We start from the raw sequence: 24447 nt of genomic DNA, 5'->3' as shown, positions 1-24447 counted from the left end.
CACTCCATGGCCGCCATCGGAGGTCATCAGTGCCTTTTTGTAACCACTCTTCTCCCCAGCACTTTAAACTTCTCTTTAAAATCACATGCAATAGAAAAATCTGTTACTAGAATTCAAACATTTTCAATGCATGCTTCCACAGTATGATAGCGTCAACCCTTTAATGGGCGAGCCCTCGTGGTCCACGTGACCAGTTCAGTGACTAGCATAGGGCACTGGGAGTGGGATCCTGGGCAGAGTGGACCCTGGAGTGACAATCTGTTTAGCCACTTTGCGCCGGTATACTGGAAGTGTCAGGAGCCAGCACACAATATCAGGGAAAATAAATAGAGACCCCCAAAATTTTTATTACTTAGTCGCACTAGAACATAACTACTTTACCATCTTCTCATAATTTTGAGTTTAAGGGCGGCATGCGGCACAGTGGTTAGCACTGGGACTACGGCGCTGAGGACCCGGGTTTTAATCCTGATCCTGGGTCACGCAATGTGGAGTTTGCACATTCTCCCCGTGTCTGCGCGGGTTTCACCCCCACAACCCAAAGATGTGCTGGTTAGGTAGATTGGCCACGCTTAATTGCCCCTTAATTGGAAAAAGAAAAATAACTGGGTATTCTAAAAAAAAAGTTAAATTTGAGTTCAAGAAACTTCACTAAAACATCAAAGTATAATTTGCCAAGAAAGTGATTATTCCACCAAACCCCTGTAAAATTAGTCTGTTCAGTTTTATAACACAAGAGGTGCAAAAGCTGTGTGTGTTAAATACTGACTATGTAGGTTCCTAATTCTACCATCTGATTATCAGTTTTTGATCATTCTGAAGTATTCAATATTAATATAACCCTCCTAAATACTGCTTCCCCCCCCCCCCCACAGAAATTGCCAAAATTAATGCAAGAGCACGCAAATAGGTCTAATTTTTGCTTTTGTAACCATAATATCTTCTCTTTACAATATAAAAGTTTCATACAACTGGGTACATAAATTAAGATAGTATAAACAAGTCATTTGTGGATACTTGAGATCAGCGCAATGATTTTTTTTAATTAAAGGTTCAGAGTACAAGACATTAAAAAACATTTTGTGGCGATCATTCACTTTCTCATACATGCCATTTTTGAAATTTGTTCTTTACAAAGTACATGATTTCACAGAAACTTTGTAGAATAGACGTGATGCACAAATCCAATCCTATGACAAGCACTGTACCAGGAATACAGATTTTTCATGATTTTAATCATACACTAAGGCTGAACATGGGAAGTTCTGTTCAGTTTTTTGAAGGTAAGGATGGAGTTGATTAAAGTTACTTGTAATAGTCATTTCTCACATCAAGATTTTTTTGTCAAATTTCAAATTCAAATTGAGGGAAACATTTAAGATTTTTAACCTCCTTTTGCTTAATCCTGGGCATGTACCCTCAACCTCAGGTCAGCAGGTGAGTGATAATCTCCACTGTCAATCTTACTCTAATGATAAATGATAGTTCCATTGAAAAATACAATTTCTGCAAATAAGTCACCAATGAAATAAATAAATTTGATCATTCTGCCCTCACCCCCACCACAGATACACATCTTCCTCTCATTCCTTTTCTGTTTCTCACTTGGCTCTGTTCTTCAGGATTGTTCATCTCAAACATCTTCCAGTTATGATGAAAGGTTATTGACCTTGAATGCTAAATGTGTTTCTTTTCTACTGTCTGACCTGCTGGGTGTTTCTAGCATTTTCTGTTTATCTATCATATTCTCAGCCTTTATTTTACTTTTGAAAATAAACTAGCTGTAATTTTGAAGAGTAAAACCAGTCCAAATGTGACCAAGATTTGGGCCACTGCATGCTACAATTCTTGTTTAGATCTAAATGCAGTCCTTGCAGTGTGATTGGTTTTGTGCTCAAAATAGCAGGTTTTAACTTCTGAACTACGGTTATGTCTTTGCAAATATTTCATGTGCAATATTGTACTTTCTTATTAACAAAGAATCAAAACTGAGGCAAAACCCAATCAGGGAACTGTGCAAGAGAAAGGGCAATGATGAGTAAAGTTGAAAATCATAACAGCAAGACTGCGACTGGGAAAATAAATCAACTGCAGAGGCAGAGAAGAATATGCCTAGAGTAAAGCCATTGTGAAAGGAAAGCAGATTATAACTAAAACCCAAAACAACTAAGAACCAGATGATTAAAAATACACAACATTTGTATAGTTATTTTGAGCTATGTTGGTACTGTAATATTCATTTGGTATTTGTAACTGACACTGAAAGTACAGTCATTGTATGCGTCCTGGAGAAACAACTGTGCTTAAATTTATATAAAATTGAGTACCCAATTCATTTTTTTCCAATTAAGGGGCAATTTAGCGTGGCCAATCCACCTAACCTTCACATCTTTGGGTTGTGGGGGCGAAACCCACGCAAACACGGAGAACGTGCAAACTCCACAAGGACAGTGACCCAGAATTGAATCTGGGACCTCAGCGCTGTGAGGCAGCAGTGCCACTGCACTACCAAATTTTATTTAATCTTCCGAGAACCACATGCATAAAGGCTATGATTTACTGCACATCATATTTATATGCCATTGCTCACTTTAAAAATAGTGCTATTCCCATTAATAAACAACATTGAAAGACAAATGCTCGATAAACCCAGATTCTGTACACTTGTGTTGCCAATTGTGGTACTGACAATTCAAACAATTAACACTCTAGAAACTACAGACTCAGGAAAATCAAAGTTACTGATATCCAGGCAGAACCAGGCTAGGTGAGAGTGTATGGGTGTGTGTTTAAACAGTGAAAATCAGAAGATCTGTTGTTCAAACAAAATCTTTTCAAATCCTGGAGGCGGAGGGCTGTAAAATTCACTGAACTGGCAATCCAAAATTGCACTGTCATCAACTGGAAAAGAGAAAGATAAGGTATCAGATAATTGAGCATATGCATGGTATTACTGACTGAAAATAAAAAACATCTTTATAAATGTAAGGAATTCTGATTAGTCCATTCACTGCTCAATCCAATCTGTACAGATGAATCTGACAACTTACATAACAATAACATTCCAAGGTGTTTCTCAGCATTATGGTTAGAGGCAGGTAAAGGAGGAGAGAGTTGCAGAGAGGGAATTCCAGAGCTCGGGGCCAAGACAACCGAGGACACGGCCACCAAAGGTGCAGCAATTATGATAGGCAATGAATACGAGGCCAGAATTAGAATACAACATACCTCAAAGAATTGTGGGGATGGAAGAAGTAGGGAGGGGCAAGACTGTGGAGGGATTTGAAAATAAGGGCGAGAATTTTAAAATTAAGATGTTGCTTGACCAGGAGCCATGTGTGTCAGCAAGCACAGGAGTGGTAGGTTAATGGGACTTACTGCGAGCTAATTCATGGGCAGCAGAGTTTTGAACAATCACAACACAGTGCCAGTTGCAACTTGCTCTGATACAATAAGACATTGTTCTCCAAGATCATCAGATCTGTTCTGTAGTAATATAGTGCTGCGTATTTTAAAATGCTCACAAGCTTTCAACAATGGTGTTTTGTTGCAGCAGGCCTCAGTTACAGAACCAAAGGGTTGTAAACATGACTAAATACTCTGCGAAATCACTGTCATTATTCAGTTCACAGTGGCTAACAGACACCATGTGAAATAACACTGTGTTAAAATTATGCTGGTTTAAGGGAGAATATGGTCAGGTACAATATTATGTATTACAATCAGATCAACCAGAAATTATTCCCGTGCAAGCTTGTGTTGAGGTCAGGTTGTATGTGTGAAAACAATCATATTATATATAAAAAATTAATATGGAAGAAAGAAGATAGGACAGCTTTATTTTACAAAGGATATGGAATGGAGTAAATAAGGTTGATGAGCTACAGGCACAAGTATCCACACTGGATTATGAAGAGGCCTGGCTCAAACAAGAGAAGGAACAGGCACATAATATTCCTGGCAGAAGTGTCAGGGTGGGAGATGTGGAAATATTGAACAAAAATTATTATAGCACTCGAAAGGAATGACGTACTTGAGGATTTAAAGATTGAATCCATTTGATTAGAATTAAGGAACAATAGCAGTGCCATTACACTGCTGCTTGTATTTTATTGAATGCCAAATAATGCGAAAGGGATTGAGGAGCAGACTTGCATTTGTTGATATAAATGAAGAATGCAAGAACTCGAGTGTAAAAGCTTTGGCTGCATTTCTGAAATGTGCAACTTTAAAGTTATGACCCCCCCCCATCCCATTACAATCAAATGTAAAGTCTGTAGGAGCTTTCTCGTTGAAAGACTTTGCATTGCTAAATTCCTATAATAAAAAATGTGCCAAATAATCGCACGTTTGAGGTGATTAGCAAAAGAACCAGAGACAACATGTGTGAAAAAAATTTAAGCAGCAAGTTATGATGATCTGGAATGCACTGCCTGAAAGTGAACCTAGGGACAGTTAGTACATGCCTGCTATCTTTAGTCTGACCGGGGGGTGGATAGCTGGCTGTACAGGCCAGCAATGTGACTATCAAAGTAATGTTCTGCTCCATCTAGTTGAAGTTCATGCTGTCTGCCTTGAACTATACTACGAAAACACCAGACCAAGATTCAGGCAGACATTCCATGGAAGGGGTGTCCTTGATATCTTGATTGTTGTTGGAAAAACATTATGAAATAAAGTGAGGCTAAAGCTCTCTTTGGAAAACACATTTCATTTGGTGCCTCTAATCACAGGATAGCTGGCTGGCACAGATGATAAAAACAGTGACTAGGTTACATTTACCATTTCTGGCGTGGCTACAAGATTGATCACCCTTATCTACCCTAACAGGCAATGTTGAACCAGGGAGGATCCCAGTTGGACTGGTAACAAACTTACATGACCTCCAAACATAATTGTGGAGTAATTGCTTATGCATAAATTTTGAACTCATTATAGAATTTACAGTGCAGAAGGAGGCCATTCGGCCCATCGAGTCTGCACCGGCTCTTGGAAAGAGCACCCTACCCAAGGTCCACACCTTCACCCTATCCCCATAACCCAATAACCCCACCCAACACTAAGGGCAATTTATCATGGCCAATCCACCTAACCTGCACATCTTTGGACTGTGGGAGGAAACCGGAGCACCCGGAGGAAACCCACGCACACACGGGGAGAACGTGCAGACTCCGCACAGACAGAGGCCCAAGCCGGGAATCGAACCTGGGACCCTGGAGCTGTGAAGCAATTGTGCTATCCACAATGCTACCGTGCTGCCCTTCATGTTCTCTGTTAACCTGTTGTCTACCTTGCCATACAATTAAGCAGACCTATAACAAGGGGACCCATGTTATGTTGTGCTATGATCGGATATCCTAAGACTCGCTGTGTTGCTCTGTACCATTCTTCATTATTATGCTATTCAATGCAAGGCTATGAATGTTATAGAATCCATGGAATCCCTGCAGTACAGAAGGAGGCCATTAAGCCCACCAAATCTGCACAGGCCCTTGGAAGGAGCATCCAACTTAAGCCCATGCCTCCATCTTATCCCCGTAACCCTACCTAACCTTTTGGACACTAAGGGGCAAATTAGCATGGCTACTCTACCTAACCTGCACACCTTTGGACTGTGGGAGGAAACCGGAGGACCTGGAGATCCACGCAGACACTGGGAGAAAGTGAAAACTCCACACAGATGGTTACCCGAAGCCAGAATTGAATCTGGGACCCTGGAGCTGTGAGGCTGCAGTGCTAACCACTGTGCCACCGTGCCACCCATATTATGTTATGATTTTAGGTTCTCTGGTTTAAGGAAATTAAAATCATTCAGTAAAGGAAAATCCTACCACTTGATCATTATCCAATATCCTATGTTAGAAACTGCATAGCGTGGATATTGGGTGGGGACGTGATCAGGTTGAATTTAATGTTGCATAGCTACTGATTAGGTCAAATAGTTTGCCAATATTATGTGGGCTGTTGGGAGGGCAGCAGGCACTCTTGGGAGTCACAAGTGAGTCACCCCCTTCAAAATACAGGAATGTGGAAGAATGGGAAAAGGTTTTATTTATTTGTTCATGGGATGTGGGCGTCGCTGGCTGGGCCAGCATTTTTTGCCCATGAAGTGAAACATTTCAGAGGGTATTTAAGAGTCATCCACACTGCTGTGGGTCTGGAGTCACATGTAGTCCAAACCAGGTAAGGACATCAGATTTCCTTCCCTAACAGATATTAGTGAGCCAGATGGGTTTTTATGACAATCAATAATGGTCATCATTAGACTTTTAACTTCACCATCTGCAGGATTCATACCTCATCCCCAGAACAGTATCCTGGGTCTCTAGATTACTAGTCCAGTGATATTACCACTGGGCCACTGCCTCCCTCACTCAACACTAGGGGAAGTAAATAAGCTTTGAAAACATTTAGACTTCAAATTCCACCAGTATAAAACATTTTCCAAAGGAGGACAATATTTAAAAACACCAACAAAAATAATTAAATGCAAAATCAACTTTATCTGGGTCACAAGGACACGAGTCAGTTCACACAGTATATTCTGCATTACAGATCATACATCTCTGTAGGTAGCACCCCCTAGTGTTTGAGAATACCCCATGCATTGAAACAGCACCACCACTGGACAATTCCAGCTTTTTGACCTCTACATTTCTGATACACTGGAATCCAAATATTAAAACAGAAACCCTTTCCTTCTCCCCTCAACCCCCTCCCCAAAAAAGTCTTAAAACTTCTAATTTGAAGCAAGGTTCACTGTAGGTTTATCCATTCCAGCATGATCATTCTCCAGACCCTATTCTTTGCAAACCTTTTCCTCATGAAGTGTTTCTTCTGACTTGACTTCCTGCTGAATTACTAGTTCAAGTTTATCAATGCAGAAGTCAATTCCAGGATAGAGACATGATAGATCTTGTGTTATTAGTTCTGGTGAATTTTATGAAGAGCCTCTAGTTTAAGTTCCTGCTTTTAATTGAGCCAAAGGTTTACGTCCTCTCTACAGAAGGGGAACATCTATAGAGTAATTCAGTTTGAGGCAATGTTCCCTCTAAGCTGTGTGGGTGCAAGGCTCGGCACCAATCTTAAAGGGATCGCACAGTGCAACAGGCCATGCATAACAAAAAACAATTGAGGAAACATTGCTTTCAGCCATAATCATCCCTATTTTAACCGTTAGCTCAACAGTGGTAATAGCAGAAGTGTCAGAGCAGGTCACTTGTCTGTCACTAGGTGGGTGGTGGGGATGCATTTTGAAATGGATGGGAGGGATAGAATCAGCAGTCTACATTTTTTCAGTGGATATGGGGAAGGAGATCTTGAAGTCATCTCTAGTTTGCCTTGCGTATGTACAAAATAACATAAATACACCAATGATTGCCATGAACTCCAGCCTCTTTCCTGCCAAGATAGTGCAAGGGTGGACTACTACAGCACTGGATCTTACCAATATTTTCTTTTACCGAGTAAGAAACCCAGTACTGCACGAGAGTACAAACTCCAGCAATATATGGCTCCTGGACTAGGGAAATCTGACCATCAAAGAATAAGCAACTCAATCCTATGTGTGCTACTACATACTCGCTGGTTTGCTCTGTTTAGATTTTATGGATTTGAAGGAGTTGTTCCCAGCACTATTCCCTCATTAGTTGATATAAACTGAAACACAGGGGGCAGCATGGTGGTGTAGTGGTTAGGACTGCTGCCTCACGGCGCCAAGGTCTCAGGTCTGATCCCGGCTCTGGGTCACTGTCCGTGTGGATTTTGCACATTCTCCCTGTGTCTGTGTGGGTTTTGCCCTCACAAACCAAAGAAGTGCAGGGTAGGTGGATTGGCCACGCTAAATTGACCCTTAATTGGAAAAAAATAATTGGGTACTATAAATTTAAAAAATAAATAAACAAACTGGAACACCAGTTCGGCAATGCAAGATACATGCAAATTAATTGGAACATTGATTATAATTTCTTATTTGGTCATCGAGTTGCCATATTACACACATCTCTTTTTTAAAATTTAGAGTACACAATTAATTTTTTCCAATTAAGGGGCAAATTAGAGTGGCCAATCCACCTAGCCTGCACATCTTTGGGTTGTGGGGGTGAAACCCACGTAAACACAGGGAGAATGTGCAAACTCCATACGGACAGTGACCCAGAGCCCTGATTGAACCTGGGACCTCGGTGCCGTGAGGCAGCAATGCTAACCACTGTACTACACACCTATATAGGCCATGAAGACAGTAAACGTCAACATTTTTGTACTGCAATGTATAAATTGACTCACCATATACAACTGGATACACTGTGCCCCTAATTCCAGATGCTGGACAATGCATATTTTTCCCATTCAAATAAATGTTTAGTTCCACATGATCATAAGTAAGCCCCTTGTGTAAAAAAAAAGTAATTAAATCACTATAATTCTGTAGTTAAAACACAACTGCACTAAACTTAGGTTCAAGACAAAGATTCAAAATTCACAAAATCTGCTTTAGAAATAGCTTATGAAATCATCGATGTTGTGAAACACTAATCTCTTCAGTTATGCATCCTTTCAAATTAATTCACTACCACTATACTGGAAATGACGGGGGCGATTCTCCGAGCCCCATGCCGGGCCGGAGAATCGGCGCCACGACGCCCGATTCTCCGAGGTGTGGAGAATCGGCGCCATTTGCGCCGGCGCGTTTGGCGCGGTGCTGGCCGCGGGCCGCAGGAATCGGCGGGGCCATCGATTCTCCGGCCCGGATGGGCCAAGCGGCCGCGCCGAGACGACAGAGTCCCAACGGCTCCGTTCACCCCTGGTCGCTGCCGGCGGGAACTCTGCGCGAACGGTCGGGGGGCAGGGGGTGGGGGGCTCCTTCACCGGGGGAGCCGCCAATGGGGTCTTGCCCACGAACGGGGCCCACCGATCAGTGGGCCATCCTCTCCCGACCCCCCCAGGCCTACTTTCTGGCGCAGCCGGCCCCTGAACACCGACACCATGTTGAGTCGGGGACGGCGTGCTAAAGAAGTCCCCCGTGCATGCGCGGTGCTCATTTGGCGCCGCAAAAGGAGGCTGGAGCGGCGTGAACTGCTCCAGCGCTGTGCTGGCCCCCTGTGGGGGCCAGAATCTGTCATACCCGGGCCCGGTTCGCGGCGTCGTGAAACGCGACGGCGTTCACGACGGCGCAAACAATTGGGCTCCATATTGGAGAATCGCCCCCGACATGTATAACAGAAAAACAGGGTCAGGTGATGGCTGGGTAACAAAGCAGAGCACCAATCAGTTCGTATCAGAAAAGTACGCGTTTATATTTTTTAAAAATCTGAATGAACTTTTAAAAAAGAAAATGGTTGATTCTTGATTTATTCTGGGGTAAGTTCCCAGTGACCCAGTATCTTTTCCAGTGAACGTCTGCAAGCTACTTGATATTGGGAGCCAGCAGTGATGAGCTTAATGTTTTACCTGCCACTCAACTTGTGCAGGATAACTATCAGGGGCATCAAACCTACACCAATGTTTTCCCCACTCAGTTCAAAAATTACAAGGACCCCTTGCACCCCTCCTCCTCCAGTCTTCTCTTCACCCATTATTTCCCCTTCCTCAAATGCCACTTGTCCTGACTGAAAAAGGGTATCGCAGCACGACATTTATTTATGTTAAAAGCTAGCACAAAACAAAATATATTTTCATAAAGTTGGTTTCTCTTTCTGAGTTTAAGGCCTGAAATGAACTTCGGGAGTAACAGTCATTTTGTAATGCACCATCCAGGGTGGAAATGTGACGATCCAGTGTGGCAGTAAATTCATTGTAGTTGTAATGACAATGTGCTCATCAATGGAGAAAGGTTCTTTGCAAATTTTAAAAGCCAGCAGCAATAAATTTATATGAGTATATTTCTAGTTTCTGTTAATATTAGTTTGGTAGCTGCACACACAGAGTCCGATTAACTGCTGTGACATTAACTACAACAATGGACTGGATAGTAAGGATAGGATTATGGAAATATTGGAGAGATTTGGGGCCTTCTCTGGGTATAAGTTAAACGTCGGGAAAAGTGAGGTGTTTCTGGTGAATGCAGCAGGGCGGGGAGCCCATTTGGGGTGTTGCCCTTTAAGGTAGCAAGGGAAAGGCTCAAGTATGTTGGGATTCAGGGGGTGAGTGAATGGGCTACGATGCACAGGTGGAACTTGATAATGTTAGTGGAGGAGATTTGGGGGGATTTTAAGAGATGGGATACATTACACCTGACACTGGCAAGGAGGGTGCAGGTGGTAAAGATGAACGTGCTGCCTAGGTTTCTGCTTATTTTCCAGACCCTCCTGATCTTTCTCCCTAAGGCCTTCTTCCTGAAATTGGAGACAGTGATTTCAGAGCTTTTCAGGGAAGGTGCCGAGGGTAAAGACGGCCCAATACAGAGGCAGAGGCAGAAAGTGGGGTTGGTGCTCCCTAACCTGCTACACTATTATTGGACAGTGAATGTGGAGAAGGTGAGGCGAAGGTGGGGGCAGGAGGGGGCCGGGTGGGTCAAGATGGAAGAGGAGTCCTGTAGGGGTTCCAGTCTGAGGGCGATGGTGACGGCTCCGCTTCCACAATAAGTATTCAGGGAGCCTGCTGGTACAGTAGACGGTCAGGGTGTGGAATCAGCTGCAGAGACACTTTAAGTTGGAGGGGATATCGGTGTTGACACCACTGTGTGAGCACCATAGTTTTAAGCCAGGGGAGATGTATGGGAAGTGGCGGGAGGTGGGGGTGGTGAGGGTGAGGGACTTGTACTTGGAAATGAAGTTTGCAGATCTGGACGAGTTGCGGGAGAGGTTTGAGTTGCCGAGGGGAAGTGAAGTTAGATATATGCTGATGAGGAACTTTGCCAGAAAGGGGTGGAGGATGTTTCCCAGGTTGCTGGAGTACATCTTATTAGAGCAATGGCTGCTCCCAGATGAGTGGGGCGAGGATAGGATTTGGGATGTTTACGGGTGGTTAGGGGAGCGGGGGGGGGATGCATGTGGTGGTGAGGATCAAGAACAAATGTGAGGAGTTGTGGGGGTAAATAGGCTGGGGATTGCAGTGCGAGGCGATGCGGAGGATGAATTCAACCTCCTCCTGTGCGAGGATGAGCTTGATTCACAGTGGTGCACAGGGTACATATGACCCAGGCGAGGGTGAATGGGTTATTTCAAGGAGTGGCCGACATGTGCGGGAAGTGTGGGCGAGGGCCGGCGAATCATGTGCACATGTTCTGTAGTTGGGAGGAGCTGGAGAGATTCTGGGAAGTGGTGTTTGGCACGTTGTCTGAGATTGTACAGGTGGAGGTCAGGCCGGACACAATGATGGCGATCTTTGGGGTATCGGAAATGCCGGAGCTGCTGGAGGGGAAGGGGGGCGATGTTGTGGCTTCACCCCTCTAATTGCCTGGCTGGATAAAGGTCGGTTACGCTGCCGGGGGTGACGGCTGGGCTGGGGGACCTGTATGACTTTCTCCGGTTGGAAAAGATTAAATTTGAGTTGAGGGGGTCGGAGGAAGACTTCGAGACACAGTGGGGGATGTTCATGACAATTTTTGAGGAACTGTTCGTCACAGGGGGAGGGGGTAAAAAGGGGGAAAAAATTGTACAAACTGTGGACTCTGAATTTGTGAAGTGTGATTTTGTATATGTTGCTGTTTCTATACACATGTTTGAAATAAAAATACATTTAAAAATTTTTTTTTTTTTTTTTTTTTAAACTTCAACAATGGAACGGATAGTATATTTTTGTAAATCAAGAAAAAGTCAAATCAGGAATTTGTACATTTAAAAGAAATTTCAGATAACGGTTTAAAATGAACACGTTAATTTGTCTTTTATTTGTCACATGTACATGCGATCGTCATGTTAACTTTGGTTTACTGAGAACCACTGCTGGAGTGGCCTTCTGGTCATTTTTTTTAGTTCATGGCCGAGGAGGGGTTATGGCTAGTCGGCGGGGGAGGGGGGTGGGTAACCCCCTGATCCGGCTGATAACCTGGAATGTAAAGGAACTGAATGGGCCGGTTAAGCGGGCCCGCGTGTTCGCGCACCAGAAGGGGCTGAAGGCGGATGTGGTTATGCTCCAGGAGACACACCTGAAGGTGGCAGACCAGGTAAGATTGAGGAAAGGGTGGGTAGGTCAGGTGTTTCACTTGGGGCTAGATGCCAAAAATTGAGGGGTGGCAATCTTGGTGGGAAAGGTGTCATTCGAGGCGTTGAGCATTGTGATAATGGCGGTAGGCACATAATGGTAAGTGGTAAGTTGCAGGGAGAGAGGGTGGTACTGGTCAATGTGTATGCCCCGAACTGGGACGATGCGGGTTTTATGCGGCGTATGTTGGGTCGGATCCCAGACTTGGAAGTGGGGGGCCTGATAATGGGGGGAGACTTTAACACAGTGCTGGATCCGGCACTGGATCGCTCCAGGTCTAGGACGGGAAGTCGGCGGCGGCTAGAGTGCTGAGGGGGTTTATGGACCAGATGGGACGGGTGGACCCTTGGAGATTTGCAAGGCCAGGGGCTAGGGAATTTTCATTCTTCTCATAGGTCCATAAGGCTTATTCCCGAATCGACTTTTTCATTTTGAGTAGGGCGCTGATAGCGAGAGTAGAGGATACTGAGTATTCGGCAATAGCCATTTCGGACCACGCCCCGCATTGAGTGGACTTGGAGATGGGGGAGGAGAGGGACCAGTGCCCGCTGCGGCGCTTGGAGGTGGGGCTGTTGGGTGAAGAGGTGAGCGAGCGGGTCCGAGGAAGTATAGAGAGGTACTTAGAGACCAACGACAACGGGGAGGTCCGAGTGGGGATGGTATGGGAGGCACTGAAGGCGGTGGTGAGGGTAGAGCTGATCTCCATTAGGGCCCACAAGGAGCGGAGGGAGCAGGAGAGGCTGGTGGGGGAGATGGTGAGGGTAGACAGGAGGTATGCGGAGGAGCCCGAGGAAGGATTGTTGAGGAAGAGGCGTAGCCTCCAGGCTGAATTCGACCTGGTGACCACCAGGAAGGCGGAAGTGCAGTGGAGGAAGGCCCAGGGGGCAATTTACGAGTATCAGGAAAAGGCAAGCCGGATGCTGCGCATCAGCTTCGGAAGTGGGACGCAGCTAGGGAGATCGGGGGAGTTAAGGACAGGGGAGGGAGTGCGTTGTGGAGTGGGGTTGGCATCAATGGGGTCTTCAGGGACTTTTACGAGGAACTGTACTGATCCGAGCCCCCACGGGAGGAGGGAGGGATGGGCCGCTTCCTGGACCAATTGAGATTTCCAAAGGTGGAAAAGGGACTGGTGGTGGGATTGGGGGCCCCGATTGGGCTGGAGGAGCTGATCAAAGGGATAGGAAGCATGCAGGCTGGGAAGGCACCGGGGCCGGACGGTTTCCCGGTCGAGTTCTATAAAAAATATATGGACCTGTTGGGCCCACTGTTAGTCAGGACATTCAATGCGGCAAGGGAGGGGGGGGCTTTGCCCCCGACGATGTCCCGGGCACTGATCTCCTTGATCCTGAAGCGGGACAAGGATCCCTTGCAATGTGGGTCTTACAGACCAATTTCCTTGCTAAATGTAGATGCCAAGGTGCTCGCGAAGGTCTTAGCCACGAGGATTGTGTGCCGCAGATCATCTATGAAGACCAGAAGGGGTTTGTGAAGGGAAGGCAGTTGAACACGAATGTGCGGAGGCTTTTGAACGTTATCATGATGCCGGCGAGGGAGGGGGAGGCGGAGATAGTGGTGGCGATGGACGCTGAGAAAGCCTTCGATAGGGTAGAGTGGGGGTACCTGTGGGAGGTGCTGAAGAGGTTCGGGTTTGGGGAGGGGTTTGTCAGGTGGGTTAGGCTCCTGCCACAAAGAGGAGGAGATCCGAGTACTTTCGGTTGCACCGAGGGACGAGACAGGGGTGTCCCCTGTCCCCCCTGCTCTTCGCACCGGCGATTGAACCCCTGGCTATGGCACTGAGGGAGTCAAGGAACTGGAGGGGGTTGGTATGGGGTGGGGAGGAGCATAGGGTGTCGCTTTATGCGGCCGACCTGCTGCTGTATGTGGCGGACCTGGTGGGAGGAATGCCGGAGGTAATGAGGATTCTTAGGGAATTCGGGGACTTTTCGGGGCACAAGCTCAACATGGGGAAGAGCGAGCTGTTTGTAGTTCATCCAGGGGACCAGGAGAGGGGGATTGGCGATCTCCCACTAAAAAGGGCGGAGAGGAGCTTCAGGTATTTGGGGGTCCAGGTGGCCAGGAGCTGGGGGGCCCTGCATAAGCTTAATTTCACAAGGCTGGTGGAGCAAATGGAGGAGGAGTTCAAGAGGTGGGACGTGTTGCCGTTGTCCTTGGCGGGTAGGGTGCAGTCAATCAAAATGACGGTGCTCCCAAGGTTTTTGTTCCTGTTCCAGTGCCTCCCCGTGTTTATCCCAAAGGCTTTTTTCAGGCGGGTTAACAGGAGTATAATGGGGTTTGTGTGGGCGCTAGGGACTCAGAGGGTGAGAAGGGTGTTCCTGGAGCGGAGTACAGATAGGGGGGGACTGGCGCTGCCCAACCTCCGTGGGTACTACTGGGCTGCCAATGCGACGATGGTGCGCAAGTGGGTGATGGATGGGGAGGGGGCTGCATGGAAGAGGCTGGAGACGGCGTCTTGTGTGGGTACGAGTCTGGGGGCGCTGGCAACGGCGCCCCTGTCGCTCCCTCCAAGGAGTTATACCACAAGCCCGGTGGTGGCGGCTGCCCTCAAAATTTGGGGGCAGTGGCGGCGGCACAGGGGGGAAAGTTGGGGCCTCGGCGTAGACCCCAATACGGGGGAACCCCAGTTCGCCCCAGGAAGTACAGATTGAGTGTTTTCGGGGTGGCACAGGGCAGGGATACGAAAGTTGGGGGACCTGTTTGTGGACGGGAAGTTCGCGAGCCTGGGTGAGCTGGAGGAGAAGTACGGGCTCCCCCCGGGGAACACCTTCAGGTACTTACAGCTAAGGGCGTTTGCCAGACGGCAGGTGGTGGAATTCCCATGGCTTCTGCCACACACAGTACAGGACAGGGCGCTCTCGGGGGGTGGGTGGGAGTGGGGAAGATCTCAGAAACTTACCAGGTGATGCAGGAGGAGGAAGAGACCTCGGTGGTGGAGGTAAAAGGTAAGTGGGTGGAGGAGTTGGGAGAAGAGATTGAGGAAGGGACGTGGGCAGATGCCCTGGGGAGGGCGAACTCTTCCTCATCGTGCGCGACACTCAGCCTCATACAGTTTAAGGTGCTGCACAGGGCACACATGACCGGGACAAGGATGAGCCGTCTTTTTGGGGGTGAGGACAGATGTGTTAGGTGCTCAGGGAGCCCAGCAAATCACACCCATATGTTCTGGGCGTGCCCAGTGCTGGAGGAATCTGGAAGGGCGTAGCGAGGACGGTGTCGAGGCTGGTCGGATCCAGGGTCAGACCGGACTGGGGGCTCGCAATATTTGGGGTGGCAGTAGAGCCGTGAGTGCAGGAGGCGAAAGAGGCCGGTATTCTGGCCTTTGCATCCCTGGTAGCCCAGCGAAGGATTCTTCTTCAGTGGAAGGATACGAGGCCCCCAAGCGTGGAATCCTGGATCAGCGATATGGCGGGGTTCATTAAATTGGAGGGTGAAATTCACCTTCAGAGGATCGGTACAAGGGTTCTTTAGGCGGTGGCAACCGTTCTTAGACTTTCTGGCAGCACGATAGACATTGGTCAATGGCAGCAGCAGCTCGGGAGGGGAGGTAGGGTTACCTTACTATTGTTTTTGTTATTTACACTGAAGGGTCTGAGGGGGTGTCTCTACCTGTTGTGTCAAGTCGGGGTGTTAATGTTAATTTATTATTTATGTACAAGGGGGGGTATGGAGGGTTGCTTTTCTAGATTGTGTCTTGTACTTAACCCTGTTGAGTTTTCTTTTTTTCTCTCATTTTGTTATTGATATTTTATGAAAACCTTCAATAAAAATTATTTTAAATTTTTTTTAAAAAAAGAGGTAGTAGAACAGGTGTCCAAAAGCCTGGCCAAAGAAGTAGATTAAGGAGCATCATAATGGAGACCCATGAGATTTAAAGGAGAGAATTCAGAGCTTACACCCTGGACAACTTCGGTCCCATGTCACCAGAAGTAATGTCTCTACATTGATCTGATGGTTGAAGGTACAGGGAGAGTTGAAGTCTTCCTACCCCTCCCTGTACAGAGAGGAATGCAACTTTGCTTTTACTTACCTGTACTTTAGTTAAGGAAACAGTACATATGCGAAAAGCAACACTAGTTTCAGCTGTAGCAGCCAGAGCTATAGAGGCATCAGGGGAAATTATTCAAATAAAACTATTTAAAATTAGAGCGACAAGGAAATCCTTGAAAACCAAAAGTCCTAGCTAGTATCTGCAAATCCTAAATTCCTTCTTACACACCACAATATCTCCTTCCTGAGGAAGACTGTTTGCTGGAAGTCTGTTTCGCTCTTCGTTATTGTGATAAATAGCGCCATCGTGCCTCAGCACTAAACTTTGAGCATCCCGACCAAATGGAATCTGATTAAGGTTGGCTTTTTGCGTAGCCACCCCAACTCCCCAAACTCCTGAAATAGAATAAGAGTGCAATATGGTTACAATTAATTTGTTTCCTGAAATCTAATCTGCAGCTAAGTTTGCTTCAATTTCTTGAAAAGCACAGTGCATATTTAAATGCAACCTCAGAAAATTTATAATCTTGATACATCACAGCCCGAATCACAATCAGATTCCCTTACAATTGAAGCAAATAATTTCAGAAAAACGATGACTGCTGTCCCACTTGTAAGAAGATTTTAAAATATAAGAGATGCCAACATGTGCCAGAATGGCAAGGCATGGCTGGCACATAGAATTCCCTGTACTATTGCATTTATTGTTTTGACCAAGATAATAGAGAGAGGCAGAAAATTAAGGCTGGAAACACCATAATCCAACAAATGCAGGAGAGAAACATCCAAAATCAGCATTGCTTTGTGGAAGGACTCTCCAGCAGTCCAACCCGAGCTATGGAACAGGTCACCAGCCAGTTTTCTGACCACTTTAAATGCATCCGTGTGAGACTGGGAGGATACTTAATAAAGGGAGGAAAATATATACTTTATTAAAAAAAGAAAATGAAAACACAAATAGTTCTGTTATTTTTAATGCATAGGAGTGCATGGGTATGTGGAAGTGTATAATCAAGTTCGCCTAACTTTTTATTTGAAACTGAAAGGGAATTTCCCTCCAGAACTTGCTTGCAATTTTACAAAAAGAACAAAGGGAAGATCATCAAGTATATTGCATCTCAGGACAGCGCTTGAAATGTTTTCCAACTATCACCCCATTTTGAGGCTTGAAAATTGCCATGACCCCAGCATGTGAGCAGAATGAACCCGAGCCAGGTAGAGGATTAGAACTATGAATGTGGGGGATGAGAGAGCTGTGATGTGGAGAGTGGGGAGAGGGGATAGGGAGGTGGAGAGCTGTGAGGGCAGGGAGGTAGAGAACTGTAAGAGCCAGGGGATAGGTGGTGGAGAGCTGTGTGGGTGGGGAGAGTGGGCAGGGAGGTGGAGAGAGCTACGAGAGCAGAGAGAGGGGGCAGGGAGGTGGAGAGCTATGAGGATGGGGAGAGCCGAGAGCAGGGGGGTGGGAGCTGAGAGAATGGGGAGATGGGGGTTGAAAACTACATCCATAGAATCCCTGTTCTGTGGATGTAGTCTGCACAGACCCTCTGAAAGAGCATTCTACCTAGGCCCACTGTAATTCCTGTAATCCCCCACATTGATCATGCCCAATCCACCTAACCTGCAAATCTTTCCACTATGGAAGAAACCGGAGCACCCAGGGGAAACCCACGCAGACAGAAGAGAACGTAAAAACTCAACATAAACAATCACCCAAGGCCGGAAGAAGTGAACCCGGGTTCCTGGCGCTGTGAGGCAGCAGTGATAACCACTGTGTCGCCGTGCCACACCTACTTTTACACTGGCCTTGTTGGAGCAGGAAGCAAGCCTGAAAGATAGGTCAGTTCGGCCATGCCCACCACTAGAAAAAAAACCAGGCTTGTCAGATGCTAACTCTCTGAGCTTCATGGCAGCTATTACTGCATCAGAGCTAATTCATCCTAACTCCCACTGAGGGGTCACAACCCATGGTTTGGGAAGCCCCATCTTATACGGACATCTTCAGAAGAATCAAAGCACTTCACCATTACTGGGACTTCACTATTTTGAAGTATAGTCACCATCTTGTCAGGAAATTAGTTAACTGGGATAGCCTGTACAGGATATCCCCTTAAATGGAGTCATGGTTAGGCAAACATACTGCACATTTGATTCAAGGCACTGGAGGGAGGAAGGTGGCATTCATATAGGATTCCATTTCATTCACAATAGTACACTATGTGGGACACAGAGCAGACCTATTATGACAAGGGGCAGCATGGTAGCATTGTGGATAGCACAATTGCTTCACAGCTCCAGGGTCCCAGGTTTGATTCCCGGCTTGGGTCACTGTCTGTGTGGAGTCTGCACATCCTCCCCGTGTGTGCGTGGGTTTCCTCCGGGTGCTCCGGTTTCCTCCCACAGCCCAAAGATGTGCAGGTTAGGTGGATTGGCCATGATAAATTGCCCTTCGTGTCCAAAATTGCCCTTAGTGTTGGGTGGAGGTGTTGACCTTGGGTAGGGTGCTCTTTCCAAGAGCCGGTGCAGACTCAATGGGCCGAATGGCCTCCTTCTGCACTGTAAATTCTATGAAACTCTATGACAATAGCTTTATTTGGTAAAGTGTAATTATTTTTGTCAGACATAATTCCTAGCAACATCTAACATTTACAGCATAAAAAGAAAACAAGATGCTTCACAGATGTGTAATCGGGAAAAAAATGGGTATCAAGCCAAAGAAGGAGGGCTTGTCAAAGAATTGGTTTTTAAGGAGGGTCCTAAAGGAGCAAAATGGAGGGGCAGAAGTTTATGGAAAGAATTCTACAGCACATGGACAAGGAGAGAAGGGACATGGAGAAAATGTATAAGAAACTAGAGCTAAAGTGATAGTGGTTTCCTCTAACACTGGAAGATTACCCCATTGAATGTCAAATTGAAAATTCATAGTTCGCTTTAAACCAACAAAGTTTCATTTCACAAAAGATCCAAGTAGATTACAGGTGGGATAGCTGACCCACATTTAGATACCTGAAGAGAACGATGATAGCTGGCATATGGAAAATGCGAAGGTTAGACCTCAAGAACAAACTAGTTACGAATGCACTCCACAAAATGGCCATTAAATGAGAACAGTAGGGCAGCCCCAGCTCTGACATTTTACTGACCTGTTGATTGGACTTTAAATTCAAAGTAACTTTTGTTCTGATGCAAAGGTGCATTGGCTAAGCAGCCTCCTGTGCCACATATTCTTCGCCCATTTTTCACAATAACAACATCAGTTCCTATGAAGACAGACAGAATTAATAAGCTGAAGAGAATTAGCAATATTAAGAAAATACAAAAGCATTTTCAAAGTAAATTCCGTAGTGCAGCAATGTTTGATCTTTCCTAAACGGCAAAGAAAACTTTGCAGTTATGTAGTGCCAAGCATAACTAATGAAGTCATTTTGAACTGGGGGAATCACTTCTGTAATGGCAGAAACATTATAGTCAATTTGTACACAGCAAGCTCCCACAAACATTGTGATAACACCCAGATAATATGCTTTAGTGCGGTCGGGTGAAAGATAAAGATTGACAGATACTGGGGAGAACTCTCAAGTAGCAGCAGGAGTAGGCCATAACCCCTCGAGCCTGCAATGCTATTTACCAAAATAGGAGTCACAAGTAGGCTTAGTCACTAGTTACTGTGAAAATCCCCAAGTCGCCACATTCCGGCGCCTGTTCGGTACACAGAGGGGGAATTCAGAATTCTTTCAGGACTAATGGGAGGAAACCAGAACACCCGGAGGAAACCCATGCAGACACAGGGAGAACGTGCAAACACTGCACAGACAGTGATCCAAGCTGGGAATTGAACCTGGGACCCTGAAGCTGTGAAGCAACAGTGCTACCCACTGTGCTACCATGCCGCCCACGTATGGATGTGTATGGATGGCAGCTTTCCTTTCCCAACGGACAGTAGTGAACCAGATGGGTTATGACAATGGTTTCATGGTCGTCATTAGACTTAGTTCCAGATTAAAATTAGTTAAACATGATTGCCCACTCACAAAGCCTGATCACATTATGATTTTTTACAATTCTGCTATAACTTCCTTGGTAATGGATTCTGGCAATTTTTCTATGACAGAAGTTAAGTTGTGCTATCACAAGCCACAGCTGACACCTAGTATATTCCAACAATGGCTGGTACAATGGCTACTTTCATTTTTCAGTATAATCTCATGAGTATTGTGATTTTAAAAAAATATTCCCTCCAGATTTAGCCATGGGCTTCTTTAGATCTGTTGTGGTACATCAGGGGTTAAAAATGAGCTTCTCACACACAAGAATGCTCCCAGCTCATATTTTGTTGTTGAAATCAGTATTTGTTGTCCAAGGGAGGAGCTTCACCTTTCAAAAGAAAACAACCTATGCACTTTATTCAAATAGTTTTTTGTTTGGCAGCCTTTTTTTGAATTCTAACAGTTATTTAAATTAATTAGAACTTGGTAACTTTCAGAAGCCATTTACTAGCTTGTCTTTTCCTTATTGAGGCTCTGAAGAGAATCTGACAGGCCAAATTACTTTTTGGGGGTGATGTGAAAAAGAAAAAAAAACACTTATAAGGAAATTACTTCATTCAGTTTGTTTTAGCAGAGCAACGGCGATTTTATTTTTTAACTACACAAAGAACTGAGTTTAACAGCTGACGTAAATATATTTGTTGTATTACACTGGAACTTTTGTGAGTTGTGTTGCTGTTTAACAATTGTATTTGAGAGTTAAAGACAAAGACTCGTGTTGTGTTGATTTAACTGCCTTTTAAAACTCTGGGTTTGGGTGTTAGTGCTATGTATGGCTGTGGTCTAAAACATGGCTATCCAGTTTAAACAATAAAAAAATGGAATCATACATATATTCTACAGTAACTGACTGGGTCCACATTTTAAAAAGCTTAATTCTTTTGAAATTATGCAGTTTTCCTCTTCAAGGCAACATATACACCAGACAAATTTCAACATTCAGTTTTAGTGTGCAGCTCCTCAATCTCATGCCCATCAGAAGCACTCTTTAGATTATGAATTGTGCATAACTCCAATCAGATGATATTGCAGCAATTTTAACCACGGTAGCATGAAGCAGCCACTCTAATAACAGTAATACGGACTGAGAGCAACAAAAAAAAATCACAATTGCTATTTTTCCCGTTTCATGTTTACGGGGGCAGGAATAAAATCAAAATACCGAAAATGCACTGTATGAACGTCCCTTATTTCTTACTGTTATCTGGCTGATATACCACCAGTGTATATATGCATCCTGCTTGTTTTATGTGGCCAGTATCAAATGCAACAGTATGACTGCTGCTTCAAAATCCATGGTATGATGTGAACTGAACAGGATCAGTTTGAAATTAGCTTTATTTAATCTCTACCATAATGAGGATGGGGTAGTTCAATAGGACGTCTGTCACGTTTCTCCTCCTGTGGTATGTTTGCACTACTAGTCATTAAAGTGATACAAGTGTAAGAATGATAGGAGTGATCAGCATTAGATAAAATAACAGTGAAACCACTCTTGGTTACCACATGATAATAATCAAGGCCATAATTTTACGTCTTATGAACACAGTATGGTTTCATGATTTAGTATTGTGAGTCGTACAATTTACTCCTGAATGCAATAGCCAGTATTGTCCTTTCAATTTAAAATTTTGAACCGAAGTAATTGAAAATTACCTGACCATTTAATAAAAATACAGTAGTGAATTTTATGAAAAATATTCCCTCCCTTTTCTGGAATTAGATACAACGGATCAATTACAGTTGATCTTCACTATAACAGGGTATTCACTATAATGATGTTTCAATTGGAAAAATTAAAAAATTACCTATTTGAATGGATTCTTTTATTGCCAAAATTAATTATAGATTGCTTCATATTATTCTTAATTTTCTCAAGGTACACAGCTTCTAATTTATTAACCAGTCCAAGAAGATTCTCAGTTGCACATAATGACTGTGTGAAGTTTCTCACAGCTGTTAGTGCCTTTCATCCAGCGAGGGGACAGCTGATTCTGTGCCTTCAATGTCCTCATCACCACATGTTTTCTTCCCTACTCAGTCAATGATGCAATAATTTCCTCGTCACTCAATGCTGTTTGTGTCAGGACTTGGTTTTCTGAAAATTCAATACCATGTCAATTTCTTTCTGAAATTCTCAGGATATCGTATTCCTCATTAAAAGATGGTATCTCCTTCTTCTGATGGTCATTTCCTGCATGTTTAAAGCAGTTCACAAAACAAATTTCTGATACCTGCTTCCATGTGTTATATTCACGAGACTTGAGCCGGAGTTGTGGTACAATCGTACAAAACTTTATTCAGTCTTCAACGTTACATGCTGGTATCACTTCTTTCTCTTCAATGCCTCCAACTTTCACAACTTTTATAACTCCTTTCAGAGGCAGGGTTGAGAGTGTCAGTTCCTTACACGGATTGCCGATCATCCTGTTTTTTTTTTGCATTTTTAAAATGCCTAGGATTCACTGTTCTACTAAAAATTTAAATAAAGAGGGCAAATGATTGGTTCCATCTATGGTTCCCGAGTAGAAGAGTAACTCGCCGAATGCCAACATCGGAATCTCAAGCATTAGACAGAACTTTACCAAGAGAAAGCTGATAAATAAAGTCTGGTTGTCAGTTATAAAAACATTTCTTGGATGTTCTTTGAAAGAGATGGAAGAACATCCATCTTTGTGCACTAGTCACCAATGTGTTAGCACCAGCCTTTTCCAACAAAGGTCTTAAATTATGCCGCTGCTTAAAGTGATCTAGTCAATCATTTGAACATGCAACATTTTCAGCCTGTGTACCATTCAGTGCATGAACATGTTAACCTATCATGCAGTTCCATCAAGGCCATCACGAGTCGCAGTATAGATTTCTTCTTTCTAGATCGGTATGCCATCTTTGATGATAGCTCATCTGATTTTTCCTCTGTTCGTTCACGTTGTTGCTCTTTGCCAAGTCAAGCTCTGTGCAAATTGCAGGTTGTTATTTTCCTTCCTGGTCTAAGTCGTTGGTGATTTGAAGTTTTGTTTTCAGAGATAAAGACTATCTTTCAGTCATCACCATCAACCCAGGACGCAGCTGGTTTGTATGTAGATGGTGAACTGCCTCATCATGCAATGAATGTGCACATAATGCAAAATCCATACTACAGTGAGTTATCCCACAACTAGCTTCCTTTTAAATTCCGTTGTTGTGAAGAGGGTAACTTGGACATCTTTAGATATTACACTGCAATCAGTTTAAAAACTCTAGTTCCATTATTTACTGGATGAAAGGGTTAAAAACCTAAACAGGCTCACACGGGTTGCTGCTTGCTAGCTGGTGAATTCCCAGTCAGAAACAAGTGATGAGAAACCAGTTGTTTCAGCTCAGAGTCTACAGAAACAAATCCAAGGACCCTTGATATATGGGAGCGAAGTACATTCTGTGAAGCTCTGCCCTAGAGAAAAGAGTGAGCAAGTACACTTGGTGAAGCTCCTTCCTCAGGAGACCCCAAAGGGAGCAAAGTGCATTCTGTGAAGCTGCACTCTCGGGCTGTGGGGGGAGCAAAGTACATTCTGTGAAGCTCTGCCCTAAATTAAGGGAGGGAGCAAAGTACATTTTGTGAAGCTCCTGTTGAGCAGGTGCGAGGGAAACAAAGGGCAGAGTGAAGGTTCCTGTGAGGAGGAAGCTTCAAATTCGCACAAATTGTCTAGATTTTCTTCTTCTATAAGTCTTCTAGCACTGTCAGATACTGCCTGGTCTCCTGACCAGGAATAGTGAAATAAAATAGACATGTCAGAGTCAGGAAAGCTAAATCTGAAAAGGTAGAACTTAAGTCTTTGACTGTCCCTTTTCCAAAATTATCCTAATTGATAAAATCTAAAAATAGGACAATTTCCAACAGATACTCTGCTGTGCAGTATATAAAGAAGGGCCTGGAAAGCTCAAACAAGCAATTCAGGAATATCTGGGGATGGCAGTTCGCCGACCTCCACATATGGTACGGATGGCCCCTTTCAAATGGTGGTGAAAGCACTCTGCGAACAGACCCAGATAGGAATGTCGAAACAGTGCCTGTTACTACTTCATAGAGACAAATGTTAGAACAAAATTGACAAAATAAAGAGTTAATTAAGTTGTAAATGAAATCAAGCTTGTGTTAAACAATTCTTGAATTCAGTTCGAAGTCAAGGTCAGATATAAGTTCACAGTTTGGCAGCAATCCAATTTGAACGTTCAAACATTTGAAAATAAAACTTATTCCTTTCAAACTCGGTTAAGT

At 44.5% G+C, this 24447-nt stretch overlaps 1 protein-coding gene across 1 annotated transcript in view; it reads right to left on the bottom strand.

Moving 5' to 3' along the window:
• Nucleotides 1–1023: 1023 nt before the first annotated feature.
• The window catches only part of LOC140428131 (SPRY domain-containing protein 7), a 40623-nt gene continuing 17199 nt past the window's right edge, over nucleotides 1024–24447 (bottom strand). Inside the window, exons 2-5 of the mRNA XM_072514224.1 lie at nucleotides 19290–19406; nucleotides 16379–16545; nucleotides 8287–8389; nucleotides 1024–2901 (exon numbers count right to left, since the gene is read on the bottom strand). Coding sequence (XP_072370325.1) covers nucleotides 2804–2901; nucleotides 8287–8389; nucleotides 16379–16545; nucleotides 19290–19406 — 485 coding nt within the window. The 3' untranslated portion in view covers nucleotides 1024–2803. The remainder of the gene's footprint in view (nucleotides 2902–8286; nucleotides 8390–16378; nucleotides 16546–19289; nucleotides 19407–24447) is intronic.

This window comes from Scyliorhinus torazame, chromosome 8 (assembly GCF_047496885.1).
Source record: "Scyliorhinus torazame isolate Kashiwa2021f chromosome 8, sScyTor2.1, whole genome shotgun sequence".
In the NCBI taxonomy this organism is placed as follows: Eukaryota; Metazoa; Chordata; class Chondrichthyes; order Carcharhiniformes; family Scyliorhinidae; genus Scyliorhinus; species Scyliorhinus torazame.
This window is presented reverse-complemented; position numbering and strand designations above follow the sequence as displayed.